At 41.8% G+C, this 21,716-nt stretch overlaps 1 protein-coding gene across 13 annotated transcripts; it reads right to left on the bottom strand.

The window, feature by feature from the left end:
- Positions 1-415: 415 nt before the first annotated feature.
- Positions 416-21,548, bottom strand: LOC107315664 (solute carrier family 22 member 15-like). Of its 13 annotated transcripts, none has more exons than XM_085554015.1 (12): positions 21,397-21,548; positions 20,690-20,827; positions 18,136-18,268; positions 17,532-17,696; positions 15,768-15,897; positions 13,764-13,985; positions 12,914-13,054; positions 11,822-11,907; positions 7,878-7,986; positions 4,063-4,135; positions 3,565-3,728; positions 416-2,569 (listed from the first exon to the last, which is right to left on the bottom strand). In XM_085554015.1, the coding sequence occupies exons 4-12, from the start codon at positions 17,593-17,595 to the stop codon at positions 2,557-2,559; spliced, it is 1,002 nt and encodes a 333-aa protein (XP_085410141.1). In that variant the 5' UTR covers positions 17,596-17,696; positions 18,136-18,268; positions 20,690-20,827; positions 21,397-21,548; the 3' UTR covers positions 416-2,556. The 13 variants fall into 13 exon arrangements, 11 of the variants coding, with proteins under 11 accessions (XP_085410141.1, XP_015721704.2, XP_015721702.2 ...); XM_015866218.3 differs by lacking the exon at positions 21,397-21,548 and adding an exon at positions 21,236-21,374; XM_015866216.3 differs by lacking the exon at positions 21,397-21,548 and adding an exon at positions 21,236-21,374 and having other exon boundaries at positions 3,570-3,728.
- Between the last annotated feature and the right edge of the window lie 168 nt (positions 21,549-21,716).

Here is a 21,716-nt window from a genome sequence, read left to right as displayed (position 1 = left end):
AGGTGAAACCCAGAAAGGGGTGAAAAAATGCCAAAATCAGACTTCCTTTCCAGACAGACTGCTGGTATCACAGACATTGTTCAGGACAGGACACACAGCCAATTCTTCCAGCACCCCTCCCCCAGGTTTGAGGCTTGCAGCTGAAGCTCGGCAACAGAATAAAGCAGCGGTTTTTTTCCAAGTGATTAAGTAAAAAAAGACTTTCAATCAGTTGAAAGACATAGAAAGCAAGAAGGGCAATTTCACAACTAGTGCTAAAACACTAAAAATATTGTTCTAACACAGAAACAGATGAACAGCACAGATGCAGTGTTATACTCAAATTTCTGCACACAAATAAAGCACAGAGAAAGACCTGAAAGTGGTACTTAAAGATGGGGTTTGTGACCTAATGAGTGCAATTCAGCCACTTAAATTAACTCAGCTCCCTTTATTCTTCTTACAGAGAAACACAAAGCAGTGGATTACAGTCCCATACCGAGTAAAGGATTTATTAGGGCATTCCTCCCCAAATCTGCTTTGTCTTCATTAGAAATAATGGGAAAAAAAGTTGTTGTAAATGAAGAACTTGTTTCTACAAGGCAAGAAGCTTCAAGCAGAAATATATACTAAAAAACCCAAATGGTTATTTGACAAAAAAAGGCTGCCTTTCCTGATGTGCTCTGACATACACAGTAATTATAAGGAACAGTTGATTTTTTTAGTTCCCTATAAGACATAATGCACTAACCATGTTAGTCCAACTGAAACTCCATTTAACAAACTTATACAAACACTTCTCTTCTCCTAGACATGCACATGGAAAAAACACTCCACAATATCCTCCATGCCAACAGCATCTTTTTATCCAGCAATAGCAAAATGTGGTGAAGATATATAAAGTAAACCAGCTGTTTAAATTGAACTGATAAGAAGCAAAAATGGGAAATGATGTTTCCCTTCATATGCTCTTTCCAATGTTAGAGACAAAGAACCACCCAGCTGCCTATGCACAAGAACTGCAGGTATCACACGCAAGTGAGACCATGCCACAGCTGCTGGAAAGATCATTAACTTCTTTTTGAGACCCACAGCTTTCTGGTCACCAAGCCACCACATTCACACAAGTTACCTTGAGCAAAAAGATCTTTAATTCTGGGTCAAATAAAGCAGAAATAAGCATGTTTAAAATGCAAACCATCATAATTGCCTGGTTGTTGGTGGGGTTTTGTTTTCTTTTCTTTTTATACAGGATGCAAAAGAAATGACAAGAAAAAAATGCTCTGGTATAGGCTGATCCATTTAATATGGCAAAGGTGGGGGGAGGAATGATTCCTACCACATGATCCTTCACGATCCTCCTGTTCCAGTCTCTTTTCAGCCTTGGGAATACAACTTGATATTGTTCTATTTCATAATAAATTTTATTTATTGTAATTAAAAAAGCAGTAACAGAAGCTGTTTTTTGTTGTTTTTTTTTTTACCATATCCCTGCTGTACCAATTATCCTTTGAAGAAGTATAATTAGTTGCTATGGTTATAGATGCTACTGCAACAGAAGGCATTAATATTATTTGGAACAATTTTCACAAACTCAGTTCTGATCCTCACATCACAAAAACGTTGATTAAGTCAATCAGAAGATACAGGTTTGCAGCCCACTCTGTAGGTTGTTTACCATCCAGTTTCAGCCCCAGAAGATAAATGCACGTACAATCTGCCTTTACGTGAGCATCATGTGAGTGCTGGAAGAACATCCAGTCCATATGGGAAATTTATTGGAATACACATATTATGCACTTTATGATGCATTCATGACAATTCGACATGTACAGCTAAACCAAATAACCTTCGACTAAAAGGCACTTATCCTCTCCTTTAGATGTACCTTTTCTTCCTCTTGAAGGTTTGATATTGCTTTTCCCATGCAGCATTATTGTAACTTCAAGTGTCTTTTCACACTCAAATGTATCAAAAAATTCTTCCCACAAGGAAATTAATTTACTCTCTTATTCAAGCTGGACATACCAAAGCCAACAACACATGAAAATCCTTGGTCTCTTCACACTGTGAAGTATTCAGTAAGTTAAAGGCAAATAAATCTGTAGAGAAAATTAGCATATACAGGGCACATGTACTTTCCACAAATGCAGCTTGGGTGAATATGTAAGGCCATCTAACTTGGACATCACATACACTGACTCAGCTCAATTGCAGCATTACAGCTTAATCTGAAGCTAGCGATTATATTCTGTAACAGGAATTAATCGAATACTTCATTTTTAGAAGTCACATAGAAGTCCAAACATCCAAAACATGGTTTTGTCACATCTTTACATTAACACACAGATTTGTCACCTCTTCCCTCACAAGCTTTGATCGGCTTTTTCCATCTTCTCAGCTGGCCTCCATGTAGAACTGTTCGGTGTGCTACAAACAGTGTTATACATGACTGCTCCAACACTCCCGCTCAGATACAAACAACCAGACTCTGTCCTTCAAGCTGTTGCAGCACCTTCTCAATGGAGGCTTCATTTTTCACAACAGAGAGAACTTGTGAATCTCAGGTGCTTTCTTCTAGCTGGTTTGCCTGTCAGAGGAAAAATAATTATTAAAAATCAGCACATGCATCTTATTTCTCTTGTTCAATTTTATATGCTGTCATTAAATGTGAAAAACTGAATCTGTTTATTTAAAAAACCTATGAGGCAGCAAAATGATATTCACAAATAATAGAAATTCATATTTCTTTCCCATTTCAACTGAAATACTATGTATTAGGCTACAGTAAGCTTAAGATGTAGGTAGTCAGATTGAACTGATTAAATACAATAATAACCGGGTAATTAACAAGCTAGCACAAAGAAAAAACAAATTAAAACATGGATTATGTCCTGGCTGCGTTAAGCCATTAAGCTGCTTAGATCCAAGTTAACAATGTCTTTGTTATAGGAAAACTCTTCTTTTTTTTTTTAATTCTTGCAAAAAAAGCAGAATTCTTCCACGCAGCTTTTCTCAAACACAGTAGATACCCTTCACATTTTCTATTCTGTAGTTACAGAATATTGAACCAAAAAGCTCATTTGCCTTAAGTTTCATTACTTAGTTTGCATCTACAGCAGGAAAGCACTTAAAATTGCTCTAACTCATGAGACCAATAAAGGATTAAACATTTCCTCAAATATCTGCTAATTTTACATTCTGTCCCGCTATAAAACATAATAGAGAAAAAGGATCAATCCCACCATGTTAAAAGAATATTCCTCTCTGTTCTGCTGAGAAAGTGCAGGCATGGTACTGAAAGTCATGCCCCAATTACATTAGATTGCCTTCCTAAGATTTGTTTTCTTTAAGCAAGCAGAATATTGATTTATATAAAATTTAATACACAGCTGAAAGCATCAAGTCTTTGTCTCTAGGAGTGAAGCACAGAGAATGAATTTGATCTCCGCTTAATGCGAGAGAAGGATGGCTTTAAGTTCATGCACACATGCAGCCATGCACAACCCAAGCAACACACACTACATCATGGCTTGCAAAACAAAAAGGGACAATAATGAAAAGCAACAAAAAAAGAATGATTACTCTGCCTTCTCGTTTTTAAGCACTCCATATTTGGGACTCTGGAGCTCCTCAACGCTCTCTGCAATTGGCTTATTTAGTGTTTCTGGGAGGAGGAGGGTCAGGAATCCTGCAGACAGCCCGCTGATTCCAAACACCACGAACGGTACAGAAGGACTGAGAGACTTCTGAAATGACAAATCCATAGCAAAAAGTAACACTGCTGCTTTTAAAACACTTGAACTTCAGACAAAGCCAAGAGGCTACAGATCCTTATTTGAGAAATTTAATTGCTTACGTGCTATAAGTAGTCAGATAAAGAGTGCGCCTTTGTAATGTACTCCATGATAACCATTTCACTACCACAGAGCACAACACAGAACTCCAGACTGTTTCCCAAAAGGATCATAAGCACTAAAATGATGATTATTATTAAAAATCAAGTATCATAATCTCTAAAATGCCTGTCAGAGACATTTATATATCTGTTATTTAAAAAGTAAAAAAATACACTGCTCTTACCATAGTTGGCACAAATGGAGCCAAAATGCCCCCAAATCTGCAGGACATGGAACAGACCCCCAGGCCAGCATTTCTGTTTCAAACAAAGGGAGAAAAATACGAAGTTTCAGAATATACAACTGCAATAATAGCTATAACTATGTATATATACACATACATACATACATTTATGTATGTATTTAACAAGTGACATACAAGCAATTGCTCACCACTCCATAACCAACTCCCAGCTAGTGCCCCCAAGCAGTAGAAGAGAGTGATTAACTCCCACCCCCTTCAGATCTCCTTCCGCTTGATGTTCTATGGTATGGAATATCCCTTTGGCCACTTTAAGTCAGCTGTCCTAATCATGTCTCCTCCCAGCACATGGGCCCATTGCTAAGAAAGCCCTTGGCTCTGTACAGCACTGCTTAGCAGCAGCTGTAAACACCAATGCATTACAGCATTGTCCTCCTAGAACCAAAACACAGCATACGAGATGCTCTGAAGAAAGCAATTCCATCCAGCTGAAGCGAAGACACTGCCATGTAGGGCAACAAAACTGGATATCCCTGTGCTGGATGGGGAACAATTTCACAACTTGGTTTGATCTTCAAAGAGAACAAACCAAATGGTGTCTCCTGTCCCTTCTGCTGTCTCACATTACACAGATGAAAAGTCAGCTGCTTTCTGCTTGGAGATCAGCACTATCTGCTAGCACAAGGCTTGGAAGCTTCTGGCCAGATGAGGCATCAGGCACTGCTGAATTCTCTACAGCCTTCAGTTTTCAGACAGGTTTAAATCAACCTCACCTAACCAGAACAGTAAACAAAGCAGGGTTAGAGCAGCAGGACCCTCTTCAAAGAAAGGTACTAAAATCCCCATTGGCTTTCATTTCCTGATCAAAACTCTTCCCATCCCCATATGACACCTACAAATGCTATCAGTCCCTTCAGAGACAAACACTGGCACTGCTCACAAGCTGGGCAGCAAGAACCGCCTCACAGCTGCTCTCCTTCCTACATCTCCAGCTTCCTCCTCTCATTCATCATCACCCTCAGATACTCAGCAGAGCTGCTCCCCCTCAGCCCGCTTCCCTTCTCCAAACACAGGAAGGCAGTGACAGGATAAAAGAGGACAAGCTGTGGGGTTACACGGGTCACTGGTATGCCAGAACCACCCACATTCACCTCCCTTCCTCATGGCCCTTTGCAGGGGTTAAGGGAAACAGATGATGGAAGGAGCTGATGAGAAGCCAGTGACTTTGGTGTAAAAATAAACAGACAAAGCAGCCTATTCTTTCACACATCCTCCTGGGAAAAGGAAAACAGCAGCCCGTACTTCCTCTCTTTAAAGCAACATCGATCCAAACCCCGTAAGAGAAGGCCAATCACCTCCCCTCTGTCACAGTCCCTCAAGAGATGAGAGATGCCTGTTTGTACATGAACCATTCATTTAGAGGCATCCTGACCACAAACCCTACGCCTGTCAACAGTGATCGTAAACACAAAACATTTCAATCCCAATGCAAAAGGAAAGCAGTTGCTAGCACGCTTCAGAATATAATTAATTCAGAATTCAGTATAGCGTGGGTTGATGCAGGAGAACATTTGTGTAGCCAGGAGGAGAGAGGCACTGCTGCTCAGGAGCTGAGGAAGCACCCAAGATGTGCTTACTCAAACGTTTGCTCCCCAAAACATATTTTAAAGATACATTAAGAAGGGGGAAAAAAAAGCAGATAGCTTGCATACACTGCAGTAGGCAGCACTTCATTTCTAGCATGAGCTGTGTTTCTCATTCCTCCATGTACTCATTTTCATGAAAAAAATGAATGTGTTTCACACAGTGCTCATGCTCAGGGTGATACGTAGGTTCAAATAAGGAGAAGCACCACCGAAAACATTTAACAGCTCTGCAGAGCATGCAATTGGAAAAAAACCCCACACAATAAACCCAACAGATTATCCTGCCTTCCCTCTGCTGCCTTTGAAGGGGGACACTTCTCATTGCAGGGAAAGCTCCTGCTGGATGGAAGTCAGGATCACTACGGAGCTGAACAAAGACCACCAGATGGTGCTGATGCTTTGCTTTAAAATTAACCATTTTCCCATCACTGCTTTTCTTGCATAAACTCTAATATTTGCAGCTAATTAAAATATCAGCCATCAAAAACTCATTTAAAAATGTACCAACTGTCACATATGTGGAATTTTCATCTAATCTAATGTAACAGCCTCAAATTACTAAGCACGATCTACTAAAGAAAGCTGATGATTTTTGAACTCCTTTCTCCTGCATTTTCTCCACTAACATTCCATACCCTTGACACACAGTTACTACTGAGCCAGAGTATCAGTGCAGATTCTCAAATGAAACAGTGCTTCAACTAAAAACAAAGAACAACAACAGACAAACAAAAAAAGCAACAACAACAACATTAAGAAAAAAAAAAACAACACTTTCCTAATGACAAACATGTATTTTCAAACATGTTGAGACACTGCTGTATTTCCTGCTGTCACGGACTTGTCACTGAACACCAGTGGGGCTTTGGAAGATATGAACATAAATCATGAGAATGCAGTGAAAAAGTCAAACAGGACCATTAAAACATTGTCAGATTTGATTCTCTTGATTCTCAACTCCAGAAAAGCAGAGGGGACAGGGAACCAAAAGACAAGAACCGTGCAACCAAGACAGAGACCTTGAAGGACAAAGAAGTTTGGATCACATCACCAAATCCCATTTCAGGCAGCATGCTTGTCACTTGGATGTCAATCCCCAACCCTTGCCAAGGACAAACTTGGTAGCTACAAACAGCCAATCCACCTCCACCCTCACAAGTTCTACTGCAAAGAACCGCGTTCACAGCCTGGCTTTTGTGCCTCCGTAACATATGGGAAATTGTGAGCCTCAAAAGAAACAAAATACCAATCTAAGGAGTGCCCCACTCTTCTGTTCTGCTCTGCAGAGCCCTTCCTTTCCTGGATTCAAGTGATCCATAGAAATACTTCTCAAATACTGTATCCCACGAGCCAGGACACCTTCCTACTCCCCTTGATAGTTTTGGTTCTGTTTTGAGAGCAAAGGAACATTCAGCTTCTGAAATGTGAATGTGAGCAGTTAGTGCAACATGTCTCCAATTCCAGGCACGTACTCTGGGTACAACTCAAAAAACCACGTGGGGCTGATGGGAGGTGAGAAGAGCAGCATGAGGAGCTATCTGTTCTCCCGTTCCAGGACAGAAGGAGAGAGCTCAGCCTCAAGGAGTTGGTGAGGGCCATGAAAACACAAATAAGGCTTCAGCCCACTCGCTTGTGAATTAAATGCTGTAAAACATATCATTGCCATGCAGGAACCAGTAAAATGAGTTGCATTATGAATGTTTAATTAAAGAAGAAATACATAAACGCATTTATTTTTCAAGCAGTAAACAAACATCATTATATTGGAGGTTAAAGTCTACAGAAGCACAGTAAATAGTCCTTACTGCATACTCTACATTTGTAATTAACTTACCATACACTTCAATCACATGACTACGTTCAGTCTTGCAACCTGTAATTTGACTCCCCAAATCAGTACTATAAATGGGAAAGGTGGCACCTAGCATTGCAGTGCATCAAAGTCTTTTTGTATATTAGTATTTTGACTCAGTCCTGGTGGAAACTGCCACAAACTGCCCTGCAAAGAGCACGGACTGCCAGGAGCAGCCCCTCTCATGGCAACCAGCTTCAATTTGAGAAAACTCGCGCTGATATCTCAGGTAACAATAATTACACCAGCAACTGGGCTCACTGTGCATGAGAGCTGACCCACAAGCCCCGTTAGATTACCTCAGCACTGTTGGGTACAGTTCAGATGTATAGATGTAAGCAATGTTGAAAGCAGCACTGACCATCATTTTTCCACACAAAGCCAACAAGGTGGGACTTAGGAGCAAACCTTTCAAGAAAAAAAAATAAATAAACAGTAAGCATAAACAGTCTGTTACCTTATTACACAATATTGAAAGCACCCTATCCTTTTTTCAAGAGACTTTGACACAAAAATGAAGTTTCATCTGTTTCTTCAACTACGCACACAAATAAAAACACCTTGTTGCTTCCCAGCTAAAAGCTAGAACAAAAAATGAATACATAAAATCATGCTTAAGACCAAGACGATCTCCTCAATTTTTTGGGAGTGGACGCTAAAACTATTACAGCTCCAGCACAAATCCACAAATCTTCCAGCTCTGCAGTTAGAAAACCTTGCCAGGTAATTGCATCTATTGACAAGCACAAACAGACAACAAACGTTCCCTGACTAATTTATTAAATTAATACCATACAACTTGATTCATCTCAAAAGCTTATTTGCTCCCCAGTGACACCCTGCTGGAACTTCAGATTCAGCATCTCTGTAATTGTGAGGAATGGATGCTAATGAGGCCTGGTTTACTTGTACCTAACCTTCAATTGACTAAACTGGGGTGTGGATCTTTTCAAGTCCCATTTACTTTAACTTTGGACATGGTTATGTACCATCCCTTCTAATAAGCAGGGAATTTATTTATTACTATTAAATGTGAAAAAGTATAAATTCTCCAAAGAAGTGCATTTCACCTAAGTAATGTGAAAGTCGCATTGTTTCTCAATTGCTTCTCTGTAATTTTGCCTTTCATTTCTATTCCCTTTTCTCCAGATGAACTGCATTATGATATACAGTGACCAGATGCAAAGTGTGAGCCTGGTCTTGAGAACCCTGCCAAGTGCCACCAGTAAGTGGTATATCTCTTCCTACATCAACCAAACAAGGAGCAATCAAGAGCAGTCTTGCAAATGTGCTTTAAAACTTACTGCTTCTCTCCCAGAGCAGGCTGAGACTGAATGCTGTATATCCATATGTATTAGAAGAGCATTAGTGCACTTGGGAAGTTCTAGTCTTACTATCAAAACAGAAGAGTCTGTCTAGACAGAGAAATTGGCACTCAGAAGCTCAGGAGTGAATTTAAAGTGCACTTTCTTCTCCACACTCACTCCCCAAGGGAAGGCTGCTGGCTGTCTGCTGGGGAATTACTACAGGATTAGAAGCTCACTGGAAACATGCTGCACATCAGCTTCGTGGTGTCAGTAAGTTCAGACACAGCCATTGTTCCTCCTCAGTCAGGGAGCGTACATTTAGCAACATGCCAATATTCTGTCTTCATACATAACAGCATAAAGCAGGAATGCATTTGCTCAAGTAGGGATTCTGGTGACCATTTAAAAGCAATTTGCTAGGCCCAGTCAAGTGTTTCAGTGCAGCTTCTTTAACAGTTACATTTTTACTATTACATTTCATCTAATATCCTTTCACTTGAACATCCAGCAACAATAGCACGCACACACCATTTTGCCTGTGCTAATACAGCTACAACAACCATTTTGAACTTTAATAAAAGATTTCATGTCCTTACTAAATTCAAGCATTTGCATTTCTTGTTGAGGTACAATCTCACATATAATCTTGCATTAATTGACTTATGGAACTTAGGACAGCAAAATGGGGGAAAATGGCAAGAACAGTGCTGATATTTCTGGAGTTAGGCAGTGATTAGCTCTGATGCCATCAATGTCATTAAGAGCCTAATTTGCAGTGCCATTATGTAGATTCGCCTTCTGGCTGTCACCTTCATGAGAAAAATGTTCATTTAACCAGTACGTAAGGAATTAAAGAAACCTTTAAATTTACTGCAGGAAAAAATACCCACCAAGAAAGGGTAGTCCTCAGCACAAAGGGAACTATCCAACAGCAACAAAAGCTGAGAGAAAATTAGTTTAAAGAGCTGGAAATTCTTCCTTCAGTGGAAAGCTATTAATGAAAATCACAAAAGGTAACAACTGTACATTCAGTACAGTCAGGTAAATCCATGTTACCCATGGGCAAGGAATTTACTTTGTTTACTTCACTATAAAACAGACACAAAACAAAAGAGCCTTCCTGTTTTATAACAACTTCTGAAAGAAAGTGGTATTGCGGGCCAATTCCCCTCACCACCTTCCAGTCTGATGTTTGTTTCTGTTGAAACTTCACTGCGTGCACAGAAATGCCTCATTGTCATCACTCCCAGAGCTGACTGCCTTTCTCCTTGAGTAACACAGAGCACTCTGGGCCAAGAACTAGCTTTACCATAAAGGAAAGTAAGATGCTGTAATGGCATTCATGTAGACTCCCCTAAAAAAAAGGAGATTTCCCAAAACTTAGCAACTCTTCAAGAATTACTGCCCTATCCTGATTAGCGATGACCGCTCAATACAAGAAACAATAAAGTGTGTGAGAATGTGAATCAACACAAACGTGGGAAACAGCATTATAGTATTTTCTCTCTCACTGCTTTTCTTTTGTAGACTCTTCTGAAATCAATTTGAAATGGATGCTGTCATGGTTTTGTAATTTTGTAATTTTGCTATCAGTATTCCACATCATAACATCATGTAAAGTATGGATACTTCTATTGAATGTGCAGTCCACAGAAGAAGACTACATATCCCAGAGAACAACAGGGTTAATGATAAGTCACGGGACCAGGACTCTATATAATCTCGTTTCCAGGCTGGAGTGCCCTGCTTCTTCTCTCGAACTTCTCGGAGAGTGGGAAGCGTTCCAGCCGTGTCGCCTAGAGTTCACAGTAGGCCTCTCGGTTTTCAGGGACTCTCTCTCTCTGTTTCGTTCGATTTGTTAGCCTCAATTATATTATATTGTGTTATCTTGTATTTCGGTATCATATTTAGTAAAATAAGTTTTTCCTCCTTAGATTGTCGCTGTTTTATCCCTCTCCCTTTTTTCCCCTCCTTTCCGGGCCCCGGGGGGGGGGCCCACGGGGTGGCTTCCCCTGTCACGGGCATAGGTAAATCTAAGTAATCCGTGACAGATTTTTTGGTGGAGAATGCAGTCATAGAGCTTTTTAGCTTTTAGAACGACTCTCTCTTTACTCTTAAAGAGCTTCGTTAGGGGAGTGTTATCTTTTCGTAGCTGCTCACTGAGAACGTGACCTTGAAATACCATGACAGATGCCTAACAGCATTCATATCTGCTAAGGATAAACGTAACCTACAGATGCACACTTTATCATTACGTCAATGCTGCCCTTGGTTTGAAATACAACCACAACAAAAGCAAGAAAAACAGATGCTGAGTAAGCACTTCTCTTTGTTAAATGTCATTTTAGACCTACATTTTCAGCAATGTAAATTTCAGTAAATACTGATATATAAAGAAAAACTGCACTTGAAATGGAAAATGAAATTATTGGTTTCTTTAATGAAGAGCTCGACTTTTAATACAGGAAAATCTCAGTTCCTATTTCTTAAAACATTGTATGACATCAGAACAAACATTAGTTATGCTTTGTGTCTCCCACTGTCAATATCTAACTAAAATTACAGCCCTGCATTTCTGTCATTACAAGTGGCACTTTAGGAAAAATTGATTAATAGTGATGAATGAAAGCAGTGATATTATTTGAAACAGAACTTGACAGCTCAGATCTGACCATCTGAAAGACAAGAACCTGGAAGTCAGAAAAACTTGGTCATAAAACAGGTTCTGGTAAGGGACAAATTGCATCTGCAAGAGGTTAGAAGCAATACAGATGGTCCCTGGGTTCCTGATGAGCCTTGGAAGCAAAAAAGACAGAAGGAGAGGGAGGTATAAACTGACAGACACTGGTAACTGTGGGCAAGAAATACACATTACCCAATAAAAGCTACAAAACAACTTAAAGAGACAACATACCTTGGCAGCACTTCATACGTACCAGAATTTTTTTGCAAGAACATGGTAAATATACAGGCAAATCCTGCAAATACCAGAAACCACATCATAGTTTTACGCCTTCCAGACCTAGAAGGAAAGGAGTTCCAAGATAAAGTCCTTTATTATTTTTTGACGCTCTCAGCAAAATACCAGCTGAAGTATACAGCAACAATATTAACAGTTACGCTCCTATTTTACCACAGTTAAGTGCTTCAGATCTTACACTTTTCCTAGTTCTGTGCACCAAGAGCCTCCTATAAATGCTCCCTATTTCACAAACAAATACATATATATACACATATATACGTACATATGTATTTTTAAGCTATTGGGTTTGTAGCCTTGAAAAGAACCCATCTACTTCAGCAAGAACTCAGGCTATATTTTGCCTTCCCTGCAGCGAGTGAGGCAATGGGCTCTGTCACTAAAAGGGCATCACAGAGCACACACACACACACAAACACTACAGTAATACAGGTTAAAAAAATATTTAGGGCTAACACTTCTTAATCTCCACTTCTCTTATAGAACTAGGCATAAATACAAGAAGTCAAAACACAGTAGAACTTCTTGGTATGTTTTCCATCTAACAGTAGGCATACTGAAAAAAGTAAAGGTTATTTCAACTGCCTCGTGTTTTAAAGCAAAAGAGAAGCAGCCAGGATAGAAAAGGACCAACCCAAACTAACAATGCTTGAAAGTGTTTTTCAGTTGCAGTTGGTAGGCAGTACAAAATCAAAGTCACTCTGAATAAAATGTGAGAGACATACGTACAAGCTGTAGGTCCATTCTGTAACTGGATACCTGTCATTTTTTCCTCAGGACTATCAAACCTCCCAGTTTTTAGTCACATTAATCACTGGGAATCTCACACCTTGAATTATTCAGAAGTCAAACAGAACCATAATAGGAAATAGTAGAAAACTCTCAGTCCCATTTCTGTACCAACTGTAGAAAAGCCTGCAGCTGACCAAACCCCTGACAAACCCACTGCTTTAGAAGAACCACAAAGTACCTTCCCAAGAAAAACGTTAACATTCTTTTAGGCTGTCTACAAATACATGCAGAATAGTAGGAAATAAGTTTTTCTTACCAAGATTTCTCAATAAAGAACATGCAGAGTGGAAAGGCCGGAACTTCCACAAGACCATAAAGAGCAACATTTAAATAAAGATTTCCTCCTAATTCACCAGCATTTAAAGTTAGCCCATAGTACACAAAGCTGCAGACATACCTACAAATAACCACAGAAGTCACATAATGAACATATCCAGTCTTCAAGGTTAAGAATTAAAATGTGAATTATACCAAACTTTGGGTTAGCTATATTAAGTTAGTATGTTAAGAAGAGAACTCCTATTTTGCCCGAGTGAGAAAAAACGCAGAGCGAATAGTTTCTATTTAAGTCAGCTGGATGGAAGGACAAAATAATCGCTCATGTTGTCAGTTTGGTTTCTGGTGTTTATGCCCTAGAATAGCCACCTGATGCTTACCTGCTTTGGGGGCTGATTTTACAGCACCTAATGTAACTCTGCAAGCATAGACCTACAAGATGTACTTTAGGGCTCTTACTCTCATTTCTTACACGTACTCCAGTTCTTACTCCAAATCTATATGACAGCCTTGTCCACTGGCTCAAGTACACATCCTCTCAACTTCCGCTTCAGCTTCTCCTCCCACTCAAAGTAATCACTATGTTTTCAGCAGATTTCTTACTACTAAATCTTGAAGGAGTATCTAAATAACACATTAAAAATAAAATCCAACAGCAATGATAATGAAATGGCAGCTTCACAACATACCACACTTATTGTTTACAGTTCTTAACTGACAGATTTATGATTACTTTGGGGCAGTATCTCTTAAGAGAAAAGAGTAACCATTGTAATAGTTTCCTCATGCCTGACTCACTCACAGCATCTCAGTGTCTCATTACTACATACCAGATGTACATGAGTACGACGGTTCGCCACCGCAGCACTGGGTGTTTTATTAAGTGTAGGATACCAGGGGGCGATTCATCCTTCCGCAAAGCTCCCGCACTTGGTTTTAATTTCAGATTAAGTCTTTCTTTCCCATTACCAAGGGCAATATATTGCATCACATCTTCAGCTTCTGCAGTTTTCCCTTGGGAGTACAGCCATCGTGGTGACTCTGGAAGCATACTAACAGGAAAGGAAAAGAAAAATCACTGGTGATAAGTTCGTTCCTCAGTAAAATCATTTCCACTGTTCTGCAAATCAGGCATTGAAACAACAAAAACATGGTTTATCAATGCAAAATTCACAGAAAAGCATTTTTTCTGTGCTGTTATGCACATTAAATTTGGTGTACTCTAATAATAATATGCAGTCAATCTCATAGAAGGATGGTTGGAAATGTCTGTCAAACACTTCAAGATTACAGCTACATTGTGACTTACTGTGACTTGTACCAAACTAACTTCCTTGGGAACACTGCACTAGCATTAACCATGGAGCATCTCAAAAACTGGTGTTCACTGACTTTTATTTCAAACTTTGCAACATGGGGAAGGCTCCAAGTTGAAGCAGACAGAAAAAAACTTCACACCAGACTTCCTGCCAAACTTCAGGCCCTATCACTGCTACCTGCTGAACTTGTAAATCACGTTCATAGAATTATAGAACGGCTTGAGTTGGAAGGGACCTCAAGGATCACCAAGCTCCATGCTGTCGCAGGCATGGCAGCCAACTTCCATATTTAATATTAGATACTGATATTGAATACTAGACAAATTCCCAAATGCAATGACAATATCCTGGTTTACCACAACTGTAGTTCATAATTCCTGCTTTATTCAGCTTGCAGAACATGCTACTGCTTTGGTAAGAGCCATAGTGCAAAGAATGAACTATTTTATTTTGGACCCCAGGCAGAGACATATGGCCTTCAGCACCAGGACTGATTATTTCAAAGGATCACAGGGGTTGTTTTGTTGTCTTTTGTACCTGGGGAAAAATGATTCTATATCCACCAGAAACACAATATCATGAACAAAAACATGGCATAGAGCACCTCTCCCCACCCAGAAGCTTTGTTTTCCTAGTCTAAAAGAAAAATGCTTTTTGTGCATTCTTAGACAGAATTTCTTTCAAGAGCAGATTTATCTAAAAAAATAAAAAAGGTTTTCTTCTATCTATGCAGTATGCCAAGAGTTCCATGTATCACTTTGGATACAACCTATCACACTAATAATTCTTTCATTTCTTCTACAGCTCTAACAGGTGATCAGAAATATATACAGAATATCCATCCATTTGATACTGTTACAAGCACATTTTGTAACAAGAAGCACATTTGGTAACAAGACAAACAACCCTAACACTTTCAGATCTGTAAATCCTGCAGTATTTCGTAACTGGTTTTATAATAATGCCTATGCAGTAATTCTAAATAGGCAGGAGCATTCAAATACAATAATGATACCAGCAGAACCCAAACAGACCTGAAAAACACACAGATCAAAAGCGTATCAAACAAGAAAGGCAGCTCCAAGTGCTCTCAGTTATCTCCCTTTGCACGCACGCACGTCTCAAAAAGCAATCCCCAAAACCCTCTAAGAGCACTTCCAGAACTTCCCAAGCATTGTAACCGTCCTTTGGCAGCAGGCCATGTTCCTGGCTGACGTTCCTCTGTGCATGGCCTCTGGCAGCCCTCCCTGCAATCAGGCTTTATGAGGCAGCTGGCATGCAGCTGCTCTGCACAGCGCTGGCTGCCACAGCTGCACAGCGGTGCAGGCTTTGCTTTGGGGTAACCCTGACCTTCTGCGCCACCTAAAACTGCTTCTTTCTTCACTATGATTTTCTTTTGCTTGGTTCACAGAAATATCACCCTTATTATTCATGCTGCTCTGGAATTATGACAAGAAAAGCTGTCAGATAAATGCGTATTTTTATTTCCTACTATAAGACATGTGGGTCACTTACAAAGAAAGGAGGAAGAAAATGACTCCCAGAGTATTGGATACCAATGCCAGGTAGCGCCACTCTCTTACATAGTAACCCAGTAAAGCAAACACAGCTATGCCAACTGCAAACGTCATATTAGTTAACGAACCTGGAAACACAAGAACAAAAAGGTGACTACAGACACCACTAGCAAAGAAAAAAAATAATTCAGTAGAAATTTTACATTCCAACCCTATGATAAATCTAAATAAAACAAGCAATAAAACCTTAACATTGGAAGTAACTTTACAGCATTTAAGCTGGCTCCAGTATTTGTGCAGTCTTAATGAAGGCCTTTGTACAACTGGGGCAAGGGAGAATGAGCAGGGCTGGTCACCCCTCAAAAACAAAGGATGGTACACAGGACAGACCAAGAAATGAACAGAAATCCACAGACCAAAGAGAAAACTTAGGGATAGGAAGGGGAAGCATTGCAAACTATTTCAGATTATTAAGGTAATCTTGAATAAAGGTGGAGGGCAGTAACAGACATTGTAAGAAAGCTACGAAAGCACAAGGATGAAGTTCAGCATGTAAAGAGCTGCAGCCCAGAGGTACACTTCAGCAAGCTTCTGATGAACAGGTGTAGATAAAAATGGTGAAATATGGGGTCAACTTCCATTCCAGGAGCCTACCAACAAACCTCTGCAGGCTAACACAGGAGGTCCCACACTAACCCACAAGCTCCCAGCAACTGCATATGCAGCCTACCCACAGCCAACACCTAGCAGAGCTCCTTGAACACTGCCAGGCAGCTTCCAGCAGCCTCCTCTCCTGCAGCCCCTGACCAGTTGTTCAGCACCTCTTTACCAACAGCTGAGCAGGTCTAGAACAAAGCACCTAAAGTGAGAAGCAGCAGGAAACAGGCATCCCGGTGGTCACGTCAAGGCTGGCCCTGCAGGGATAGAGGCTGGGAAGTGCAGAGACAGATACAGGGAAGGAGGGGTGGGAGAGAAACCATGTGAGTCAAACAAGCAAACCCAGGAAAGAAAACTGAGCTCTTAAAAAAGCACAACTGAAGTGGAAAGCTATAACCCAAACCACCACGACCTCCTACACCCCCAAGTCCCAAGGAGAAATAAGAAAAAAGAAGAAGGAGGTACTTGAGAACAGAGAGAAATACGCTCGCAGCCACAGCAAGTGAGCAGTTAGACTCAGTTTTTCCCTGTTGCATTGGCCAAAAGGGCTTTTTGGTCTGAGCTACTCCCATTATTACAACAGTACAACATGCAAGTGTTACATTTATCTTAAGCCTTGGCAGCAGCATACAAAAAAAGGATGTTTAGAAATACTGGATGGCCAGTACATCCAACTGAGACAAAAACCCTGCATCTCTGTGTGGGGCACGGAGAAATGCTTCGAAAAATCACTTCCCAAGATACCACTGAATACCACTGAGAAGTTGGTAGAATCTGTCAAAACCCATATTCATTGTTTTCCACTATGTATTGCAGAGCACAAATTGGGTTGGCTTTTTGTTTTTTTTGTTTGTTTGTTTGTTTCAACCAGTATATTTATTTAAAAGCCCCAATTTTGCTATTTATCCAACAAACCCAATCCTGTATTTCTCTTTTTAGGCAGCACCCCCACAAAACTCAGATCTCGGATGAATCACACTGTGTTCACTTGGCAAGCCACATGCTAACTTCATACTGTCAATGCCTACACCTGCACTAAGCAAGGCACTGCTAGTCAGAACAGCACTTGGCACAAAAATCGCAATTAAATATTCCCAAATCCCACCTGTAAATGACCAAAATGATTTTCCTACATATTCTTGTGTCAGGACAAAAGACACAAGAGCCATTCCACCATTCACAATTCCAACAAGAAAACGTGAAACTGCAAATATGCCATAATTTGGAGCTAATGCTGTGACATACCCAAAAATGATATCAAAAAATAGACCTGCAAAGAGAGAAGAACATATAATTAGTACTTATGCTATGCAGCTCAACCTCAGAAGAAAGGCAGGGAGCACAGCAAGTTACTGACTATATATCACTATAATGAATAGCATACATAGCATTCCCACTCTTATTTGGCTTTCTGAAACTACACCATTCTAACATTATAGTTATCTCCACATCCACTCCCCAAAAGTTAGGCAATACTTGCAGCACTATCCTCAAATAGCAAGTCATAGCAAAACCAGGTTATTTTATATCATTCCAGTGACCACTGTGCTGCTTAGCACACTCACAGGAGCCCATTTCAGTGCTGCTTTAGTCTGGGTGAAATGCTGGCATTGATCACTGACTCCACACCATTGGTGGCCCACACATAGGGCAGAAATGGAGATGTTGCTATCCAGTAGAACACTCAAGGAGAACATTTAAAGCCTTACCTGAGATATATACTGGTTTCCTGCCCAGTTTATCTGACAAAGGGCCAAATGTAATATTTCCAATAAGCAATCCAACAAAAAACAGGGATGATGCAAGGCTCACTTTGTAGGCTTCTTGTTCAATTAGATACCACTGTTAAAAAAATAAAAATTAAATCACCTTATCATCATAAGTATTAATGACAAACGACCAGCTTTCTCAAAAACAAAGACATCTACTAAACCTTTCCTGGTGCTATTTCCCATGGCTTGCTTTATATCCAATTACACATTTGTCCCAAGTTTGATGAGTGAGCCAACCCCTTTACTCTCTCTCCTTGAGAAATATCATTATAATCTCAGCTTCTGATTTGTTAAGTTTAATGCAGTATCAAGATTTGACAGAATAACTCACCTGTAAACTTACAGAAGTTTGAATTTTTAACAGCTTGGCCACATTGATACCAAACAAGCTGTTATTTCAGTGAACAGATTATAAAACTCATTAACAAGAATTAAGTGTGTTTATTGCTAAAATACTGAGACGGCTGCTGCTGTGCAGCCACAATTCCTGGAGCTGTTGCCCCTCAGGGTACACACACAGAAGTGTTGCAGAGAAGCAGGAATTGTTATGGAAAGATATCCAGTCGAAGACTTGTTTTATACCAGCTTTAAGAAATACTTACTGACTGCTCAGTAACGTTTTAAGTATTTTACTCCATGTACGTGTTTATGATCAAACAGAAGTCAGACACAAATGATGCTTTTCTTTATAAACTGTACTTCGGATCTCATGCAAAAGCCCACCTGAGGCAGCATAAGTAAAAATTACGCTTGTGCTGAAAGGAAGAAAAAACTGGAGCGTGCTGGAAATAGAAAGCACCAAGCATTTCCTGACAGGAGGAGGCGGGCAGCCAGCCCACTGAGACGTGCGGTCACAGCAGCACTGCTGGGATTACAGACATTGCTCACACCGTGGTTGGGAAAGAAGAATGATCAGAACAGCCCAAGTGATTTTCCAATGAACGGTAACTAATTCAACACAAAGTTCTACACTAAGAAATTATTGGAAATGTGCAAGGAAGTTTAGTCTAGTAGTACCAGAATCTTATGCTGCATACCATCGCATCAGACTCGAATTCAAACTGATCCCCACAGACTACTAGGAATTTGTAAGATCTTTTTATTACAGTGCTCTGAAACAACCTCTGCTCTCAGACACTAAGTCCTAACCCACACAGGGCAGCATGCAGGGGAGACAGGACTCCATCCACCGCTGCCCACCAGCCCCTGCAGGATGGCAGGAGCAGGATCTCGCTGCTTTCACAGAGCACCACTTCAGTCACACGTGCTCATCTTCAGACAATCAAGGGAGCTGTGCGTACTCTGGGATGGTAACACTCAGCAGGGCAGTCTCTGCAGTTACCTTCTACTACCACACTCTGCTGGGCAGCAGATTCCACCCTATTTTGTCAGGTCTGCTTGTGTCTGCTCAGAAAGAGAAAAAAAAAAAAAAAGTAAGTTTGGGGAGCTACAAAACATTCCTGGGCACAAATCCTCAGGAAACTTTATTTGGAAAGCAAATAGCACAGCACACCCTCTCCAAGGCACAGAGCGCTGCTGGAATAAGGCCTCCACGCCAGCACTGCGCAGCACACAAACTGCCAACTCCTGGTTCTCATCTGCAGTTCTCCAGGCTGATCTGAGACACAGCACAACCTTTCAGGCCCCAGGTATGATTGTAAAACTCAAGTTCTCAAAACCAAAAAGCCACTTTATCTTTTCCTATAGTTATCTTCTGACCCGCTCTCCTCACACTGTACAAACACAGAGTACAGGAACCAAAACATGTGAATGATACCCATCTATCTCTGCATCTGACATGCAAATAACATGGAAAAGAGTAGGGCAAAAGACAGCTTTTGCAAGTTGCTACTTGTGCTACTTACTGTGCCACTAGAATCGGCCCTGCTTTACCAAGTCTGACAGTCATCAGTGAAGTAACTGCAGTTTCAAAGAGCACATCCATCTTCTTTATTTGCATAAAAGGAACTGGCTGACTGCAGCTTGCCAACAGAAACATTGCCCACACTGCCATCACCATAACAGACATCCTCTGGCTCCTTACATCCGTGCAGGTGGAATTACTTCCAGCCCCCCAGCACTACATCACACATCCTGCTGGCACTCGGAAGCTGAAAGGTGACCTTGGAAGTCACACTCATCAAAAACCCTGTTTCTGACAGGAGACATGAGCCGATATTGGGTCCAACCAGCTCCTTCTTACATGCAGTCACTTCATTTATCCAAGCTAAGATAAACATTACACAGTCATCATTCTCATAAGAACATACGAAGAAAACTGAAAATAAAAGAAAGTTTAATTCAAACTAGTGTTGGTTTTATACTAGGAAAGCCAAGCCAATCATTTCATGGTGCATTTTCAGGTTGGAACATAAGAATAAATTAACCGAGCCGGATGGGCGGCTTCTGCTGACGCTTAATAGCGCAGCAAAGTTTCGTACTGGCAGCAAAAAGCCCCGAGGCAATAGAAAGCAGAGCTGCCGTTACTCACCTCGGTCACGATGGAGGTGAAGTTGCTCAGGAATCGGACCCGCTGAGCCCCGCCGGCTGCAGCCGCTGCTCGCTCCACGCGGTACTGGGGCACCGCGCCAACCAGCACGATGAGCACGGACTGACACGCCACGTACACCTGGCAACGAGACGCGGCCACTCAGCCAAACAGTTCCCGTTCCACCGAGCCCCACAAACGACAGCAATTTCCGCTTGCTTTGCACCGCAGCGTGCCGTGCGGTTGGCACGGGGTGCGCACCCCCAAGCGCAGGACACGCAGCCCCGGGCGCAGCACCCCGTGCCCTCCTCCCTGCGCCCTGCTCCGCCGCTCGCTAAGCAGGAGATACGAACAACTTCAGCCTCCCGACCAGGAAGGAACAGCCATCAAAAAGTGGAAGCCGTACGCATGCAAATAAGGAAACAGAAAGCGAATAAATTCCGCTAAATGGAAGCCGCGCCGAGACCCGTGAAAGCGGCCGGCAGCGACACGGCCCCCCGGGGGAACGTAGCGCCAAGGAAGGGGCGGCCCGACCCGCGGGCTCCTGACCTGCAGCAGCACCAGCAGGGCGGTGAGACGCCGCTGAGCGCCGCCGAACTCCCCCGCCGCACCGAAGGCCTCCTCCAGCCCCGCCGCCATGGCCCGCCCGCCGCGCCGCGATCAACTGCGGCCGCCCCGCCCCAAAGCCCCGCGATCCCCGCCCTCCTCACCTGCGTCCCCGGCACGGCGAGCCGGGCGCTGCTCCGCGAGGTGCTGAGCGGGCCTGCAGTCGAGAGCGGCTCTAAGGAAGTCTCACTGTGAGCTGCTTTCCTCCTCCCTTGAGCTCGGCTTCAGGACAAGCGGCGCGCTTCGCCGGCGGTCCGCCCAGCATACACGCGGGCTGCCCGCCGCACCTCCCCCGGGGCCACGTGCGGCCGGGAGAGCTGACATCTGCGGGAAGAGCCGAGCAGCACGACGAGAAAACCTCCCCGAGGAACCCGTACTCCTTTGGGAAATGTTTTCTTGTTTGACTTTACCCGAGTAGAACACC

Source organism: Coturnix japonica, chromosome 8 (genome assembly GCF_054131305.1).
Source record: "Coturnix japonica strain WE chromosome 8, WE-NBRP24, whole genome shotgun sequence".
NCBI classification, from domain to species: Eukaryota; Metazoa; Chordata; class Aves; order Galliformes; family Phasianidae; genus Coturnix; species Coturnix japonica.
This window is presented reverse-complemented; position numbering and strand designations above follow the sequence as displayed.

Bases quoted from the DNA above. Each gene is read 5' to 3' on its own strand.
- LOC107315664 (XM_015866216.3), bottom strand. From the start codon at position 21,325: ATGGCGGCGGGGCTGGAGGAGGCCTTCGGTGCGGCGGGGGAGTTCGGC. The intron at 15,898-17,531 runs GTGGGATTTGGG...TTGTGTTTCCAG, and splicing joins ATCATTTTGGTCATTTACAG to GTTCGTTAACTAATATGACG. The intron at 4,136-7,877 runs GTAATCTAACGG...TGTTTGAAACAG, and splicing joins CTGTACCCAACAGTGCTGAG to AAATGCTGGCCTGGGGGTCT.